Raw genomic sequence first — 17,023 nt, forward strand, 5'->3', positions numbered from 1 at the left:
ATGTGGCCATCTCCTCCCTGACTCCACGTGGCCTCCTGTGCCAAGAGGCTGGATGGGGGTGTGGTGAGGGGCATGATTTGGTGCCTGAAGAGTCCACTTTGGCTGCCATCTGCCTCTGCTAGGGGACATTACTCAGAGCACTGCAAGTTCTAGCCCCATCCCAAGACAATACAAGGGTTCTCATGTGACCCTCAACAGCTGCTCAGGGCTGGCTGGCTGGCACAGCTCTACAGACCGGCAGGCCCCAACAGCTGTGTGTCTGATGTGCACCCAGTGGCTCAATGCCATTGTTTTGGGGACCCAACTGTGCTTTCTCCACTGTTTGTGGGGCAGGGCACAAGGCCCCTCTAGAGGTCCAGAATCCTAGAATGTCACAGAGCCTCAAGAACATCTCCAGTCTCTTCATTTCCGATAGGATTCCAGGCCAAGAAAAGGGTAGAATCTTGCCCATGATCACCCAGTGGCACAGCTAGAACCAGAGCCCAGGTCTTCTGATTCTCATTCCTGTGGAAGTCCTGGGACAGCCTGGGGCAGTGGAAAGAGAATTGCCTTTAAACAGAAAATATTATTATTCTAGAACTTAGAGCACTGTACGTATTAAGGACTCAAAAAGTCTGCTAGTTGAATGGATGAATGTTTGAGGCATGGTGAGTGATGAATAAAGGGTTCCAGGAGAACTGATTCATTTAGATAAGTAGGATCAGGGAAGGCTTCATGGAGGGAGTGATTTTTGAAATGGGCTTTGATGGAGGAATAGAAGCTCATCAGGAAGAAGAAAAGCAGGAGGGCTGTTCACCAATGTGGAAATGTAGCTGTGGCCTCCAAGAGCTGAGGACACCAATTTCACATGCTGATCTGGGCTCGAGATCCTGCTCAAAACTCACTCCTCTCTTCTGGGCCTATGCATGGTACATGGGACAAGGGGAGCTAGCAATTTATTAAATCCTAAAATACAACTTGGAGAAGAAATAACCTTCTAATCTAACATTCCATCTGATAGGTAAGAAAATTGAGGCTTAGGAACAAAGGCTTAACAAAGGCCCTACAGCAGACTCAGCAAACGAGGGGCCAGAAAACAAATTTGGCCCATCCACTGATTTTTATAAATAAAGTTTTATTGGAACACAGCCACACCCATTCATTTCCATATTGTCTATGGCTGCCGTCTTGATATAATGGCAGAGCTGAGTAGTTGCAAGAGGCCATATGGACTATGAAATCTAAAATATTTACTATCTGGCCCTTTATAGAAGAAAGTTTGCCAACTCCTGTCTTACAGCAAGGTAGTAGCAAGAGCCGGGATGCGAGCCAAGCCTCTGACTCCTGGTTGGGTGCTTTAATTCTGTGCACCCTTGCCCCTCTGGGCCCATGCTGCCCCCCCTGGAGCACTGCCTAAAGGGTGTGATTTCACGCAGCCGGGCTCTGGACAGGCTCAGCTCCAGGACACATGGTGCAGCCAACAGGGAACACTTGGGCTGGCCACTGACACCCACGACACAACAGGGCCTCTTGTTGGAAGCAGTTCAGCCCCTTTTGGGGGAGTCTGACAAGGAGATGCCAACATATGCCTGCTTCTCCTCCATGGGCAAAACAGAAAAAGCCAGAAAGTGTTAAGTGTAGGACTCAGGCCAGCCAGATGCCAGAGTTATAGACACAGCCTTTCAAGAAGCACACAGAGGAGGACTGGTATCTCCGGCCATCTGCCGAGACAGCCAAGCCCACTTTAAATTGTGCTGTAGAATTACTTTCTCCGTGCCAGACTGTCCCTGGTGGATTCGTTTAATTAAACCCCCACCAGATCCAATCTGTTAGAAGTTCTGAGTTCACACATATCCTGTCCAATTGGTCATAAGGATGCAGACAGGCCACAGGCCTGGGCTGTGACCACTGGGCACAGCAGCTGGCCTGTAATAGGTCCCCTAAGCCCCTGGGCAGTGCCCTTCCAACGACAACCAGGGTTGCTACCCTGTCGTGTGATGCTGCCCGCTGCAGGCCTCAGGCTCCCTGTTGATGCCTCCCTCCCTTAACTGCCTCACTCAACAAAGATTAAGTAAATGCCAGTTATGTGCCAAGCATGCTTCAGGGGGTGGAGAAAATAACAGTAACAAAAGACAAAAATCCCTGCCCTCACGGAGCTTATGGCTGCAGCCCACAAATGCAAGAGCATCTCACACATTGTGTATCTACTCTTTCTTCCCTCCTCTTCCCTCTCCCCTCCTGACTCCAGTTTGGGCCGGAGCACTTGACAACAGGGCCCTGCACATTGAAACCTCCTAGTCCCCCCATCTCCCACTGCCACCCCCTGAATAGGAATGCAAGGAAAATCCATCTTGACACTTCTTTGCCACATCCCCTCCCTACTCAGGAGCTATGAGTGGCTCCTCACTGCCTTCAAGCTAAGATCTGAACTCCTACACCTGCCCTTTAAAGCGCTTCACATTTTAGCCCCTGCTCTCCCTACCAACCTCCGCTGCTCAAGTGTACCTTTCTTCTCCAAAAAATTTAGAGTTTTCATCAGTTAGATTTATAATATGCGTTGCTATCTACTTATAAAAGTAATAGATTTTTATACAAAATATATATTGTATAATACATAAGAGCCAATTAAAGTTAATCATGAGCCCACGATTCAGAGATAAACTCTATAAGCTTTTTAGTATATTTCTTTCCAGCTTCTCTTTCTATGTGTGTGTAGATACATTTTTTTATATTTATGTATCTAGTATAGCCTCCCCTTCTACATAAAGTGTTGCATCCTGCCATTTTTATTTAACACTGTGGTGGTTTTCTACATAATTAAGAGACTCCTGAAGAGTATATTTAATGGCTGCCCAATATTCCACCACATAAATATACCTTAATATGTTTAACCAAACCCTATTGGTGAACATTTGGACTGTTTACAATTTTTCACAATGAAAATGCTGCTATAAACATCCTTGTTCATAAATCTTTGTTCCAATCTCTGGTTATTTTCCCAGCAGAGATTCCTAGAAGTGGCATTGCAGGGTCACTGGGCAGACACATTTCTAAGGCTGTTGATGCGTATCATAAAGCTGCCTTCCTGAGAGTCTGTTGGTCTCCCTTCCCCCACTTTGTGAGAATGCTCACTAGCCTCAGACAGGTATATTTTCTCTGCTGCTACTGTGCCACATATCTTGCATTGTGTCTTTGCTTCAGCAGGTCCCCTCTGTCAGAACTCTGCATTCGCCATCCATCCTTCAGAGCTCAGGGCAAAGGCCACCTCCTCCAGGAAGCCCCTCCTGATGGCCCAACTGAAGTCTCCACCTCTAGCCCTCCTTCAGCCCCTGTTTTCAATTCTTCCTAAGATAATTTCCACCGAGGCCATGCATTTGAATAATGTGTGTAATAACAGCCTCTTCTTTGTACAGGACACTGAAGTTTTCCAAAGTGCTTCTACTGAGGTGTTTCCTCTGTTTCACTTCAGATAGAAAGTGTTTTGAGGTCAAGGACCATGGTTTGACCTCATCTGGGTCTACCTACCCTGGCCCCATCGCCAACCTCAAGTCTAACCCAGTCTCAAGCTAGCCCCTGATTTAGTGGAGTTTCACGATAGCCTTCACTATTCCTGGCCTACCAGAAGAGATTTTAGGATGTTCCCCTCTGAAGTTAAGACTCACGAGGACAGAGGGCCCTGGAAGCCATTCCTGGCTCTGCTAGTGACTTGATGCCTCCTAGGGCCAGTCCCTGTCCCTCTCTGGGCTTCAGTCTACTCATCTATAAAATGAGCGAGTTGAACTCCATAGTGTCTCACCCTCCAGGACTGACCGGTCTTGCAGCTGCAGGCACCCAGAGCAGCCCTGGGGTGCCTCGGAGGGCCCCTGTGCAAAGCCAGCCTCTGGGATAGGCCAGAGGGAGCTGGCCAGGGAGGCAGGCCTGGCTCCAGGCCAGGCTGTGTCTGCAAACACTGACCTTGGCTGCCGCAGGGATTTTCCATGACACCAGCACCCTCCCCCTTAACTCCCCCTATCCCACGTGGGCCTGGGGAGGGTGGGGGATGGGAGTGGCAGGGGCTGTCCTACACCAGAGGACCCTGAACTACTGCAGGGGGGCTCCCGTGGACGGGGCAGAGCTAAAACAGTGAGAGGACAGAGCAGTGGGTGCAGAGCAGTGGGCCCCCAGGTGGCAAATCTGGCGGGAAAGCAGGGGCAGGCGGAACACCTGCCAGTGAGGAATGGAGAGAAGAGCTGGAGGATGAGCTGGGAAGATGGGAAAGAGGCCTTGGGAAGGGGCAGGAGGGAGGGAGGGTGCTGTGCTACAGAGCTATCCTTCCTGGGAGCTCTAGCCTGGAGGGGACAAACTCCAGACCCAGTTCTGTACCCTGGTCGCTTCCCCCACCCCAGGTCCATGAGGCCCTGGTGCTTTCCCAGGCCTAGGGCAGGGGGATTCCTTCTGGAGCCCTGAAGCTGACCTCACTTTGCAGGGGCCTGGGGCCACAGGAAGGACGGAGGTGTGAGTCACTGAAGGCCTTCCTGCCGAAAGCCACTTCCCCTCCCCCTGCTGGATGTCTAAGGGGAGATTCCTCTCATCTGCACCCACCCCAACCTTCCAGGTGGAACAACATTTTCTGAGCTGTGGCTCCCACCAGGCCTAGTGCTGGATACTGAGGGGACTTGCCAGCCCCTTGGGAGGTCAGAGCCCCGCAGAGCTCCTCTGCAGACCTGAAAGCAGAAAGGCCGGCACTGCCACAGGCAGGGGGGAGCAGACCTCCAGCACGAGGGAAGATCCCAGAGGGTTCTGGGAAAGGTGTTGTGAGAGCTGGACCGTAAAACTGGAGTAGAAGGCCTACATTCCCTTCCGCGTCTCCCCTAGGCCCAGCAGCCTCCTCCCTCCTTCCAAGTGCCTGGGCACTCCTGCCAGCTTCCTTCCGCCTCATCTCCTTTAACACACCAATTAGACTCCTATGGAGCCTCCTGTCCCACTTCCTGGCTCCACTCTGCTGTCATCTTCAGTCCAAGGGGGCGGCTCCCTGTCTGCACCTCTGGGCCCTGAGGAGGCAGGATGTTCAGTGGGCCTTTTGAGGGCACCCACGGGTTCAGGCCTGATTGCTCTCTGCAGACCCTGCGGGAGAGCCCAGCCACCCTCTAGGGGACATCTGGGTCTTGTAGCTACTTCCCTGGAGAGGCCTGGGTCTCCCTCAAACCCCCACTTCTCTCTGGCTGCCCCACCAGGCCCAGGCATCTCCAAGGTTAATCCTCTGCCCCGTGTCCACCTCCGAGCACCAGCGCAGCTCGGCTAGGAGTTCACAGCCTTCAGGTGCCCCAGGCCATAGGTCTGATCCATCTTCCCTCAGGGCAAACATTAGCCGGGCTGGTGCCTGTATTTACATTAGATAACTAGGTCTACAGGGAACCAGGAAACAGAATGCAGCCAGGCATTGCCAAGGGCTGGTGTTTCTAACCTACAGAAGGGCCGGGCCAACCAGGGATGGGACATCTGAGAATCTCAAAGTCAAAGACCTAGAGGGAAGACCTTAGAGTTCTTCATGGTGAAAGACAGGCATTTCCCAAACTGTGCTCCAAGAACACCTCTCCACCAATGAGCACTGGAAGGAAAGGCCTCTAAGGTCAAATAAGTGAGAAAACTTAGCACATTCCCCTGACTTTGACCCGCCTCACACCTTAGCCCAGGTATGGCACTGATGAAGCCTACAATTACATCCAGCGATGACAATCCTCTTAAATTCAGCATTCAGCATTCCTCCAATTTAATCAAACCAAGCAACCTTTTGCTCATCCATCAGTTATAGCAGTCCGTTGGAATTGGTGTTCCAGAAAATTAACTTTGGGAAACACGCATCAGACTGCTGGTGCCAAAAGGAACTTTAAAGACCATCTAATCTTGATGTTTCCCCCAAACTATTCATACTCAATTAATATTCACTAGACACTAGAAGATGAGTTACTCGGCCAAATGTGGTCTCTGTTTGGCTGCAGGCACTGTGTGGTCATCCACACCACCAAACCACCAAGATCCCCTGTAGAAAATAGAAAGAATCTATTTTCAGTATTTGAAAAGCATAACAATAACTTAATTCAGTCTCTAGAATCAGCCCATGCTAATCAGAAGTCTGATTGACAGGCTGCTCCTAATTCACTTTGATGGGGAAAGAATTAATTCTTGCTTTCACAATTATCTATCCAACGCCCATTCTATATAGTAGCTACATGGCACTGATCGACACATTGTACTTCATAAATAAAATCTTTCAAAATTTTAGACGCTACAAATGGGTGAACTAATAGAAAAAAATAATAAAAGGTATCCCCTAGCAGGGAAAATGATGGGAAATTTTTATCTTGCCCTAAACTGCATGTCACAGAGGAGGAAGATCCAGGCCTAGGGAGGGAAAGGATTTGCTCAAGACACAAAACCAGTTATGGTCAGGGCCAGGTCAGGCCTCCAGATCTCCCACCTCTGTAGCCCCATGCTTTCATCTCCACCCAAGGCTGTAATCAGAGTTCCAGCTTTGTAGCCAGCTAGGCCAGGGGTAGGAGGTCAGGCACTCAGACTGTCGGGCACGTGAAGTCAGTGGAGAACGGGCAGCTGAGCCCAGTCCAGCCAAGGCCATCACCAAGGGTTCAGACTGATAATGTGTGCTTTAACTAGAAGGAAGTAGGCCACAGGGAAAGAATATCCAATAAGGGAGTGGGGATTCCAACCCCTCACCCTCTGCATCTCCCAAGAAGACAGCTTTGGCCAGTTTCCGAGCTCCTTGGTGATTATCAGGAAGAAAACAGAGAAACTGAGGCCTCGAGGCTTCGTGCCCCACTCTCATTTTTCCTGCTGCCCCAAATATCCATAATTAATATTTATGTCAGACCACATAATTAATTTACATGTCCAGCCACCTGGCTTCCTCAGGTGAATTCTATGCCTCCAGACAGGTTCCAGGACCATCTCTTAGCTGAGCTGCTCACAAGCGGGGGCTGCTGGGGCCTTGTTGAATGAACAAGTCAACCTTGGTCACACTGAGCCGGAGAGCAGAGGGCAGAACATTGAGTTTAGAACTGAGAACCCTGGGATATAGTCCTTGCGCTGCCATTCACTGGCTGTATGACCTTGAGCAGCTCCCTCTCCTTCTCTGGGCCTCTATTTCCTCATCTGTACCATGTAAGGATTGGGTCAGAGGATCACTAAGCACTTCTCTGGCTCTGAGAACCCATGAGTCTGGTGGATTCAGGAAGGGTGGCTGGGAGAATGAGGGGCGGTGACAGCCCGGGCCAGTACTCTGAGAGCGAGTGGCTAGAGTCTCATGGTCGAGGTGTGAGTTGTGGCTGGTCAGTCCATCAGGCCTGTGAGGGAAGGTCCTCGGGGAATCAGCCCCAGAGCACAGCTTCTGTGTGTGTCAGTGATACACAAGGACTGAGGGAGCCCCTCGCCCAAAGACTTGCAGAGCTGGACGGCAAGGAGGTGGGGACAACCTTCTGCCCCCTCTCTCGTAAACCCACGCCTGACGTGGGCAAGGACCCGGCAGGCGGCGGGCCTGCTGGCAGGCAGACAGGCCTTGCCAAACTCCCAGTTACTTCCCAGAAGTTCCAGGGCCCCCCGGGAGTGGCTCCACCCTAGCTGGCACTCCTCCCAGCTGGGAGCCCACGTCAGCAGGTCCTCACAGCTCCCTTGCCCTTTCACCCAGTGACAAGGGAACAGATGAGGGGACAAGGGCATGCCTACTCTGGGCCAGGTACTCGGAGAAGCATCTGGTTCCCTGGGCATGGCGCTCTTGCTGCCACTTGAGCCACATCTGGCTCCGGGCAGTGCCCAAGGATGAGGCTCCAAGTGGATGGCACTCCTCTCAGGGTCTCAGTTTCCCATCCTGCTCACCCTTCCTGGGTGATGAATCGGCTCTGAGGCATCGGAATGAGCGATGAGTCAGAAAGTCCTAGAGGCCTTGGCCAACTCACAAGGCCTCTCCAGCCTTTTTCAGCTATAAAACAGAGATAGTCATAATCATGGCCTTGTGGAAGTTTTTCGGGATTAAAGTCTAAAATGTATCTGAAGGATAAGACCTTAAGCTTCAGCCCATGGGAGGGAGGGAGGAAGGGTGGGCAGCAGGAGGCATCTGACCCCAAGGGTGAGGTTCATCCAGGCTGGGGCCACCCTGGACAGGACAGTGCATACAGCGGGGCATGAGGCTCTGGCTTGATAAAAGCCTTTGGGTAAGCCTGGTTGTGCCACTGCTTTGAACACCAGTAGAAGGCAGGCAGAGGAAGGAGTTGTTGCCTCTGGCTGGGAGCTGGGGAAAACACAAAGGCCCTCAGGACCTGAGCCAGCAGAGGCCAGGAGGGTGCAGACAGGCCCAGGGTAAGAAGGTGGCCTCACATCTGCTGGGACATGGGCTGTAGACCAGGGATGGCCTCTCTGCAGCTGGGGGCTTTGTGGGCAACCACAGTGCTGCCAGGCCAGCAGACACTGGGTTTTCTTAAATAATGATGGGTCCCAGAGAAGTCAGAGCCTCTGAATGAGCACAGGGCAAGGTGGTGGTGGTGGTGGTGAGAGGGGGGGTCCTTACCATTGACCCCACAGAGGTTGCCCTACCCCCAGACCACACTCTCAGGCAGCCTTTTCCCTGTGAGATCCCATCACCACTGCTTCATCACGAGCCCCACAGGTTCTGAAGTATTTGCACAACCAGTCTCTCCTTTACTCCTGACGGCAGCTGTGTTGGGCAACCAGGCTGGGTATTTTTTATTTTTTTTTAATTTAAATTCAATTGGCCAACATAAGTATAATGCCCAGTGTTCATCTTATCATGTGCCCTCCTTAATGCCTGTCACCCATTTACCCCATCCCCCCACCCAACAGGCTGGGTATTAACAGCTGCAGTTCAACCCCCCAGAGTGAAGACAAGGCAAAAGAGGTCCAGAAAGGGAATGGATTCACCCAAGGTCACACAGCCAGCATGTGGTCAAGCTGGGGCTGGGCCCGTGCTACCCAATCAATGTCCAGCCCCATCCACAGTGCCATGCCCTCCCCCACACCCAGGGCAGTGCTGGCCTGGGGGACAGGGAAGGACAGGATAAGATGTAGCTCTGGCTCAGGCCTGCCCAGCTGTCGAGGTGAGTTGTGGTCTGGCTTCCTTGGCCGAGCTGGCGGGCACAATCTGTTCTCACCCTGCTGGGACACAGACAGGCCAGGCAGTCATGGCAGCTCAACAGCTCAGCTATCCAGGCCCCTGGCACAGAGTGACACAGTCAACCAGCTAGGTGCCCTGGTGGGGGGCAGGGGAGTCCATTCTAAGGGCATCCCACAGCCTCACACACTCCAAGCAGCTGTCCCCAGATCTTCCAGAGCTTTAAGATTCAAATGGCCTTGGGCTGATAGAGATGCCAGCTTGACTGGAACTGAACTGCACCCCCACCCCCAGCCTAGAAATGTGAGGGAGATCTGGCACTTCATTCATTACTAATCATAGTGAGCCATTATTGAGCATTTGATATGTACCAGACTCTAGGCTAAGTGGGCTAAGTGCATTATACACATTATCTCATTTATTTCTCCCCAAAAGACCTGTGAGACAGGCTTTCTACTTACTAGCCCCATTTTACACATGTGGAAACTGAGGCTCACATGTTTTGTTTTTAAAAACGAAAATAAAGCAGTCCATGGCAGAGTCAGGATTCTAATTCAGAATAGACACCAAAGTACATGGTGCCCTACCTTGCCATCCACATGTTTTGGGCATACTCCACAGGTGTGGCTGGCAACGGGGAGGGGAAGCTTGACAGAAACATGACAAGGTGCTGCAGTGCCCACCCTTTCACCCCAAGCCAGTGGTTAGCTGTACATATGTGGTTGGGGGACCTAGGGGACAGAGCAGGGATGGTGGTAATACTGTCCCTGGAGTTCAAAAGCTGAACATTCTCAGTGCCACTCAAAGCAGAGAAGATCATTTCCAGTGGGGAATCCTGGACAGCTGCATGGAAAAAGAAGCTTTTGGTTACATTTTGATAAGACTTAGGAGGAAATTGGAAATCCTGCCAACCAGCATTATTTTATTATAATAATCCTACTAATAAAAGTAATAAATATCTTAACAGCCCAGTGAAAAAAGCAAGACCAGGACCAGCAGACCTCATTTTACAAATGAGGAAACATGCTCTGAGAGGGGGGGAGTAATTTGCCCAAGGTCACACAGCCCCTAGTGACAGGACCAGAATGCTTAGGGCTTCTGAGTTCCTATCCAGGGTCTTTTCCCCTCCAGGTCTCCAGGCACAACTCCTGACCTAAGGCCATTTCATGGCTGGTTCAGAGGGAAGCTTTGCCTCTGCCCAGCTCCCTGCTTAGTGAAGGCTGGGGGCAGTGTGGAGGAGACAGGGCTTGGTTTTGTCTGGCTGGTGATAGAAACACCTGGAAGGACAGGCAAAGTCTCTGCTTTACCAGGGGCAAAGCCACCTCTCCATGAGGACAGACTCTACTTCAGGACCAGGCACAGAAGATGACCTCAGGGCTCCAGACTGGGGCCAGTGAAGACCCTGGAGCACCATTCATCCAGCTGGCAGAGAGGCAATGTCTCCTTTCTCCCCTGACACTAGTAGGCCAGCTGCCTCAGGGAGACTGGAGGGCCCCAGTTGCCAACTACCCTCATAAGCTTTGGCTGGCAGCAGGGGAGTCATCAAGGAGCCATCCATGCATGCTTCAGTGTCCTTCCCTCCACAGTGAATCATGGGATGTCCACCCCCCACCCCTTACAGCAAGGCAACTGAGGTCCAGAGAGGACAAGGAACAGGTCCAAAGCCCCAGACACCGAACTAGAACCCAGGTCTCCCAGATGACCTGCCAGTACCCTTCACACTATCTCTGCTACCTCTGGACGAAGTTCCCACGGCATTATGAGTCAGCTTCTTCTCTAGATTTAGCAAAGTTAGGTCTTTGTAGCCAAACAGACTCCAGTTCACACGCAGGTGAGGCTGGTCTACTTCCAAACGGTGGGACCTTGGAAAAATCGCTTGACCCTCCCAGTTTCCTCCTTTCCTTCCCACCTACCCTATGCAGTCGACCAAGAGCATCAACAAGGAACTGGCTCGGTGTGGGGGGTCAAGGATGCACCCGTTAGTGTCGGCTGGAAGGAGAGGCCCGAATCTGCCAAGCTGGGGGAGGTGGAGGGCAGAGATCTCGGGGGAAGGGGGCAGGGTTTCTGGAAGAGCGGCCCCACAGTGCGTGCTTTCTCTCCTCTTCCCCCGCCTTCCCCCAGGCTATGGCCACGCAGCGCCCAGCACCGACGGCGGCAAGGTGTTCTGCATGTTCTACGCGCTTCTGGGCATCCCGCTCACGCTCGTCATGTTCCAGAGCCTGGGCGAGCGCATCAACACCTTCGTGAAGTACTTGCTGCACCGCGCCAAGAGGGGGCTGGGCATGCGGCGCGCCGACGTGTCCATGGCCAACATGGTGCTCATCGGCTTCTTCTCGTGCATCAGCACGCTGTGCATCGGCGCCGCCGCCTTCTCCTACTACGAGCACTGGACCTTCTTCCAGGCCTACTACTACTGCTTCATCACGCTCACCACCATCGGCTTCGGCGACTACGTGGCGCTGCAGAAGGACCAGGCGCTGCAGACGCAGCCGCAGTACGTGGCCTTCAGCTTCGTGTACATCCTCACGGGCCTCACGGTCATCGGCGCCTTCCTCAACCTCGTGGTGCTGCGCTTCATGACCATGAACGCCGAGGACGAGAAGCGCGACGCCGAGCACCGCGCGCTGCTCACGCGCAACGGGCAGGCGGGCGGGGGCGGCGCGGGCGCGGGCGCGGGCGGGGGCGGCGGCGGCGGCGGGGGCGCGGGTGGCAGCGCGCACACCACGGACTCCGCCTCGTCCACGGCGGCGGCGGGCGGCGGCGGCTTCCGCAACGTGTACGCCGAGGTGCTGCACTTCCAGTCCATGTGCTCGTGCCTCTGGTACAAGAGCCGCGAGAAGCTGCAGTACTCCATCCCCATGATCATCCCGCGGGACCTCTCCACGTCCGACACGTGCGTCGAGCAGAGCCACTCGTCGCCGGGAGGGGGCGGCCGCTACAGCGACACGCCCTCGCACCGCTGCCTGTGCAGCGGGGCGCAGCGCTCGGCCATCAGCTCCGTGTCCACGGGCCTGCACAGCCTGTCCACCTTCCGCGGCCTCATGAAGCGCAGGAGCTCCGTGTGAACGCCCTGCGGGGCCTGGAGCGCCTGGGGGTGCAGGCGGGGCAGGGGAGGGGGCGCTCCTGCCAGAGGAGCCCCAGGGGTCCTGGAGGAGGCCCCTGGGGCTCCCCCCACGCCCCTCCTCACCCCTCCCCTGACCCCCCCATCTCCAACTGTGCCTGCTCGTGCACCAGCCGGCAGGAGCCCGGGCTCTGAGGATGTCTCAGGACATCCGTGCCCTGCAAATTCCGAGAAATGTGAAATTCGGGGGGTGGGGGTGGGGGAGGGAAGGCAGAAGCTGGGAGCCTCCCGTCCCTCTGGAAATCGAAGGAGCTCCCCAGTTCTCAGAGGCCCTGCTGGTACCCAGACCACCCCCACCCTCCTCCTCCATCCGGAGGGAACTTCGTGTTCCGTGTAAGTTTGCATCTCTATTTATACCTCTGTCCTGCCAGGTCTCCCACCTTCCCGAGGCTCCAAAAGCCAAGGTGTCTTTGTTCAGGTCACCCCCACTCAGCCCCACTCCCCTTCCCCATCCCCAGCTGTGTCTCCCAACCTCCCACTACCTTTTGTGTTGTTTTGCATGGCTTCGCAGTTATGGAGAAAGTGGAAAGCCAGCAGTCCCTAGAGCTAGTCCCCAGAAGGCAGGCCGACTGAAACAAGGACAGGCAGGCTGCAGGAGGGACAGGGAAGCGAGGGGGAGGTAGTGGCCCTCCAGGCTGCAGGGTGGTCTAGTGGTAGGTGAGAGTTTACTGGCCTCCAGCCCACATAGGGGTGAGAGAAGTCCAGCCTCAGACACTGCCCTTAGAATTGAACAGAAAACTTCATACTTGCCATCCCCGGCCACTGCTGACAACAACCAACTCTTAAATCTGTGGAATGAGTTTAGCCTCTGAAAACCCTGTCCTGACTATTCATTCGCTTGATTCTCACAATGCCCCGGTTAGGTCACCAGGGCAGGAGTTCTCAGCCCCATTTTACAGATGACACTGACTCCCAGACAGGGGAAGTGAGTTGCCCGAGGTGACGCAGATAGCAAAAGGCACAGGGGAACAAGAACCCAGGCTGCTTGTTCTAAGCCTCAGCGCCCTTTCCTTCTGACTCCTCTGCCCACTGTTGAAAGCAGAGCTCCTGCCCTGCACACCCAGGCACTGTGTGAGCCATGGGGGCTTAAACCAGAGGCAGACCCCAGGACTGAGCCATTGTTGGGGCTCAGCATCTACGCCACTTGGCAGGGAGCCAGGGGCTCTGGATGGGACCCTGAGGTGGGCAGGGCCCCTCAGTCTCTGGACTGCCTGCTCACAAACAAGGAAGCAGGGCTGAGGCTCATGGAAGAAAGCCAGGCTCCTGGCTGGGGCTCTAGGGGGTTGGGAATTGGGTAGAATGAGCTAGAGAACTGTCAAGCATATCCTACTGGGACATTATGCCTGGCTCTACAGCCAGTGATGGTGCCTGGGTCCCAGGTAGCTGGAGATAAATTAAGGCTGCAGCAAGGGACGCCCCTCCCAGGTAGGGAGTTTGGACCTGATGTGCCCACTGCCGACCCCACCTGCAACCAGAAACCCTGACACAGAGCAGAGATGGAGGTGAGACCCTAGACTCCACTGTTGGGATCCACAGCTGGAGCTGGAACTGTCTCAGGGCAGCATCGAGGGGCGGGTGAGGGGCCTTCCCCCACTCAAGACTGCCCTCCTGTGTTGTGCCCATGTCAGCGCCCTACCACTGCTGAGCAAGGCCAGTCCTGGTATTCAGAGAAGCTGGGGTGGGGGACCCAGAGGGTGCTCAGCCTCGGCTGCACCCCAGCTGCGTGCTCCAGCCTCTGGGAACCCCTGAAAGACAAGACGTCTGGCCTGTGTGTCAGTCCTGTCTCGGTGTGGAGGAGCTGGCTGCCCAGGTGCCAAGGAGAAGAGGGCCCGGGACCCAGGGGTGCCCTCTGTGTTTATGTGTGGGGCTGGGGGGCAGTGCTGGCTGCCTCTGTCCTGTGTGTGACCCTGCCCTCGAGGGGTCCTGTCCCGTCAGTCCCGAGGGAGCCACAACCAAAGTTGCAGGGAGATGGTGAGGAAGGAGGCCAAACAGTCCTCAGCAGAGCATGGCAGACTGCTCGGTCTCCAGCTGGGTCTTTCCCAGGGAGCTGGAAGGCCGATGTTGCTTCCCCCCCCTCACGCCCTCCCACTGCAGGCAGCCTTTCTGCTTCCCCAATGCCTTATGCCTGGGCACACTGCCACAGAATATGCAATACATGTGGGTGACATGCCCCCACGCCCACGCCCCACCCCGGGCAGCCCCTGGACCCCAAAGGCTATGGCTGCCACGGCCTCCCTTCCTCCCCTCCTGCCTATCTGTCTTCACACTGAGAATGGCGTCTAATAAATGCTGTCCATGGAGACCAGGCTCAGGCTCAGCTGCCTCTGTATCGTATACCCTTGGCACTGCCAGGGAGCGGCCATCCCCCTGCCACCACCAAGGTCTATGGACACACCTAGCTGATCGGCCTCAGGCTGACCAAACCCCTTGCTTCAGGAGTGATAGGAAGCAATCTGGGAGCAACACTCGCATCCCTTTTGTAATTTCCTCCAAGACCCAGATTTTCTCAGTGCCATCCTGGAACAACTACAGGAGCAAGATAAGACCTTAGAAGAGAAATCACCTGGTCCAGTCCTCCCCTCATATGTGAGTACATAGAAATCCAGAGGGGGCAAGTCACATTCCCTAAGTCACACAGCAGTGAGTGGCAGACCCAGGATTAGAACTAGAACTGAAAATTCCAAATCTAGCATTCCGCCTCCTCGTGCAGCCTGCAAGAGTCTGACTGGACACACCCCAGCTGACAATGACACCTCCTTGTCTGCCAGAATGGGGATTCCCTTCTCTACCAGTGGGGACTCCCAGGCATCAGTGGTCTGATTGACACAAAAATGTCTTTTTCAAAGGAAGACACATCACAAGCCTCTGTCTTCAGGATATATTTCTCTCTGGGTGTGGAGGGACAACTCCGTTGAAACTGGGGCCCCAGTCCCCAGGACAGACCCAGGGAGCAGATGCACCCTCCCAGCTGGTGCCAGAGGCTCCCAGATGTCACTGAGTACAACCTATAGTAACACCTTATCCACCACAACCCCATTTCGATCTATCCGCATGCCTTTCTGCCTATCTATCTTTCATGAAATAACACTTAACCCCCACTATCACCACCAAAGCATTCTAATATTTTCTATCCTAGTTCATGTTATAAAATGCTGATCACAACCCACTAAATTGATTTCTCTGGTTTGCTCCCCACAGATTGAAATGCTCCAGGGAAATAGGGAGCTGGGGGGTTGGTAGGGGCAACTTCTCCAAGGCCCCCCATCTACACACTTGGATTACTTGAAATATACAGGGAGAGATCTATTTATTGGGGGTTCAGAGTTCAAAGAAAGACCCCTCTCCCAGGAGGCAGGACCCAGCCGTCTCCATGTGACTGTGCTCCTGGCTGCTCCCTGCCCCTGCAGGCAGCCTCCTGGGACGTGCTCCTTGCTGGCCCACAGCTCTGAGGGTGGCCATGGCAGGCCGGGACGTTCATTCCCAATTGGCTCATCCATACCTAAGACCACCTCGTCACAAGCCAGGGCTTCCTGCCCATGGCCCGGCTCTCTCTGTCTTCTTAGCAAAGCTAAATGCAGCAATAGAAATGACGTCATTTCTGAGGTCAGCAGTGACCAGTGCAAGGTTGTTTTTACTTTCTTAAGCAGCTCTTGTATGACATACACATCTGACACCTGCCCTCCTTTATTCCTCACTGGGGGCAAAATAATCAGAACTGGAAGGAATCCCCAAGGGGCTACATTCACCCCAGTGTCCCGAGCGGTGATCAGAATGATGGCGGTGATGAACTGCACCCCAGCCCCTGACCCCAGCTCCTAAGGACTCAGAACTATCTGGAGAACTACTGCGGGCTCTTTATCTCCACAGGATGCCATCTCCACCCTCCTTGCTTCCACACAGCATCTGAGGCATCCTGCACTAAAAAATATATGTACAGCAAAACAAAAATAGAAAACCAGCACCGCAGAGTGGATGTGGGGTATAAATATACCAAGATCCCCGCTGATGTGGTTACTCTGTGTAAGCTTCAGATAGAGGCAGAATCTTCCTGGGAGCCCAGAGAGAAAGAGGCGTGCAATGACAACTCTTCCCAAAATGTGTCCTGTGGTATGCCTTGTGGGAAAAGAGTTCCACAGGCAAATGATTCTAAGGAAACACTGAGCGCTTCACTCGCTCTTGGAGCTTCCTGAGCTATCTGGGCTTAGTAAAGGTTGGGAAAAGCCCTGCAGCCAACAGAGCTGTTTACTGTACATAACCCAGCTCTGCCCAAACTCTCTCGTAGCCCCAGACCCTCTGCATGTCATCTCCGTACACCGGGTGTTCCATGGAGCACGCTTTGGGACATGCCGATCTAGTAAAATCTCTGCCTCATAGAGCGGCTGGTCCTGCCCCCTCAAGAAATTCTAAAAGGAATTTAGCTTATAAGTCTTTCTATAACTGAGGACCATGACCTTTGCAAAATACGTATGTTATTCTCAATCATGGGTCCACTCAAACCAAGGCCTGGAGCAGCTCACTTGCCAAGATCAAGCTGTGGATCAGTGGCAGAGCTGGGATCTGAGCCCAGGCCCAATGGCCCCCCAGCATGTGCTCTCACCCACCCCGCTGTGTTCTTTCACCAGCGTGGTCCATGGTTTCAGGGAAGGTTCGGCAGAAGTCACAGAGCTGCTCAGAACGTGTCGTTTCTAATTCAGAATCTTGGTGAGAGGGAATACTATAAACCTAAAAAATGTCACCCTCCACAGATGGCGGATTCTGATGGAGCTAAGAAATCCTGTCTACCTGAGATCCTCCCAACTCCCACTCAA

The 17,023-nt window shown here is 53.8% G+C and overlaps 1 protein-coding gene across 1 annotated transcript in view; it reads left to right on the forward strand.

Annotated features, from left to right (window-relative positions):
* Positions 1-14,498, forward strand: part of KCNK3 (potassium two pore domain channel subfamily K member 3) — a 38,148-nt gene extending 23,650 nt beyond the window's left edge. The window contains exon 2 of the mRNA XM_055327374.1: positions 11,216-14,498. Coding sequence (XP_055183349.1) covers positions 11,216-12,159 — 944 coding nt within the window. The 3' untranslated portion in view covers positions 12,160-14,498. The remainder of the gene's footprint in view (positions 1-11,215) is intronic.
* The last annotated feature ends 2,525 nt before the right edge of the window (positions 14,499-17,023 follow it).

The sequence above is a fragment of the Nyctereutes procyonoides genome, unplaced genomic scaffold (assembly GCF_905146905.1).
Source record: "Nyctereutes procyonoides isolate TBG_1078 unplaced genomic scaffold, NYPRO_anot_genome, whole genome shotgun sequence".
NCBI classification, from domain to species: domain Eukaryota; kingdom Metazoa; phylum Chordata; class Mammalia; order Carnivora; family Canidae; genus Nyctereutes; species Nyctereutes procyonoides.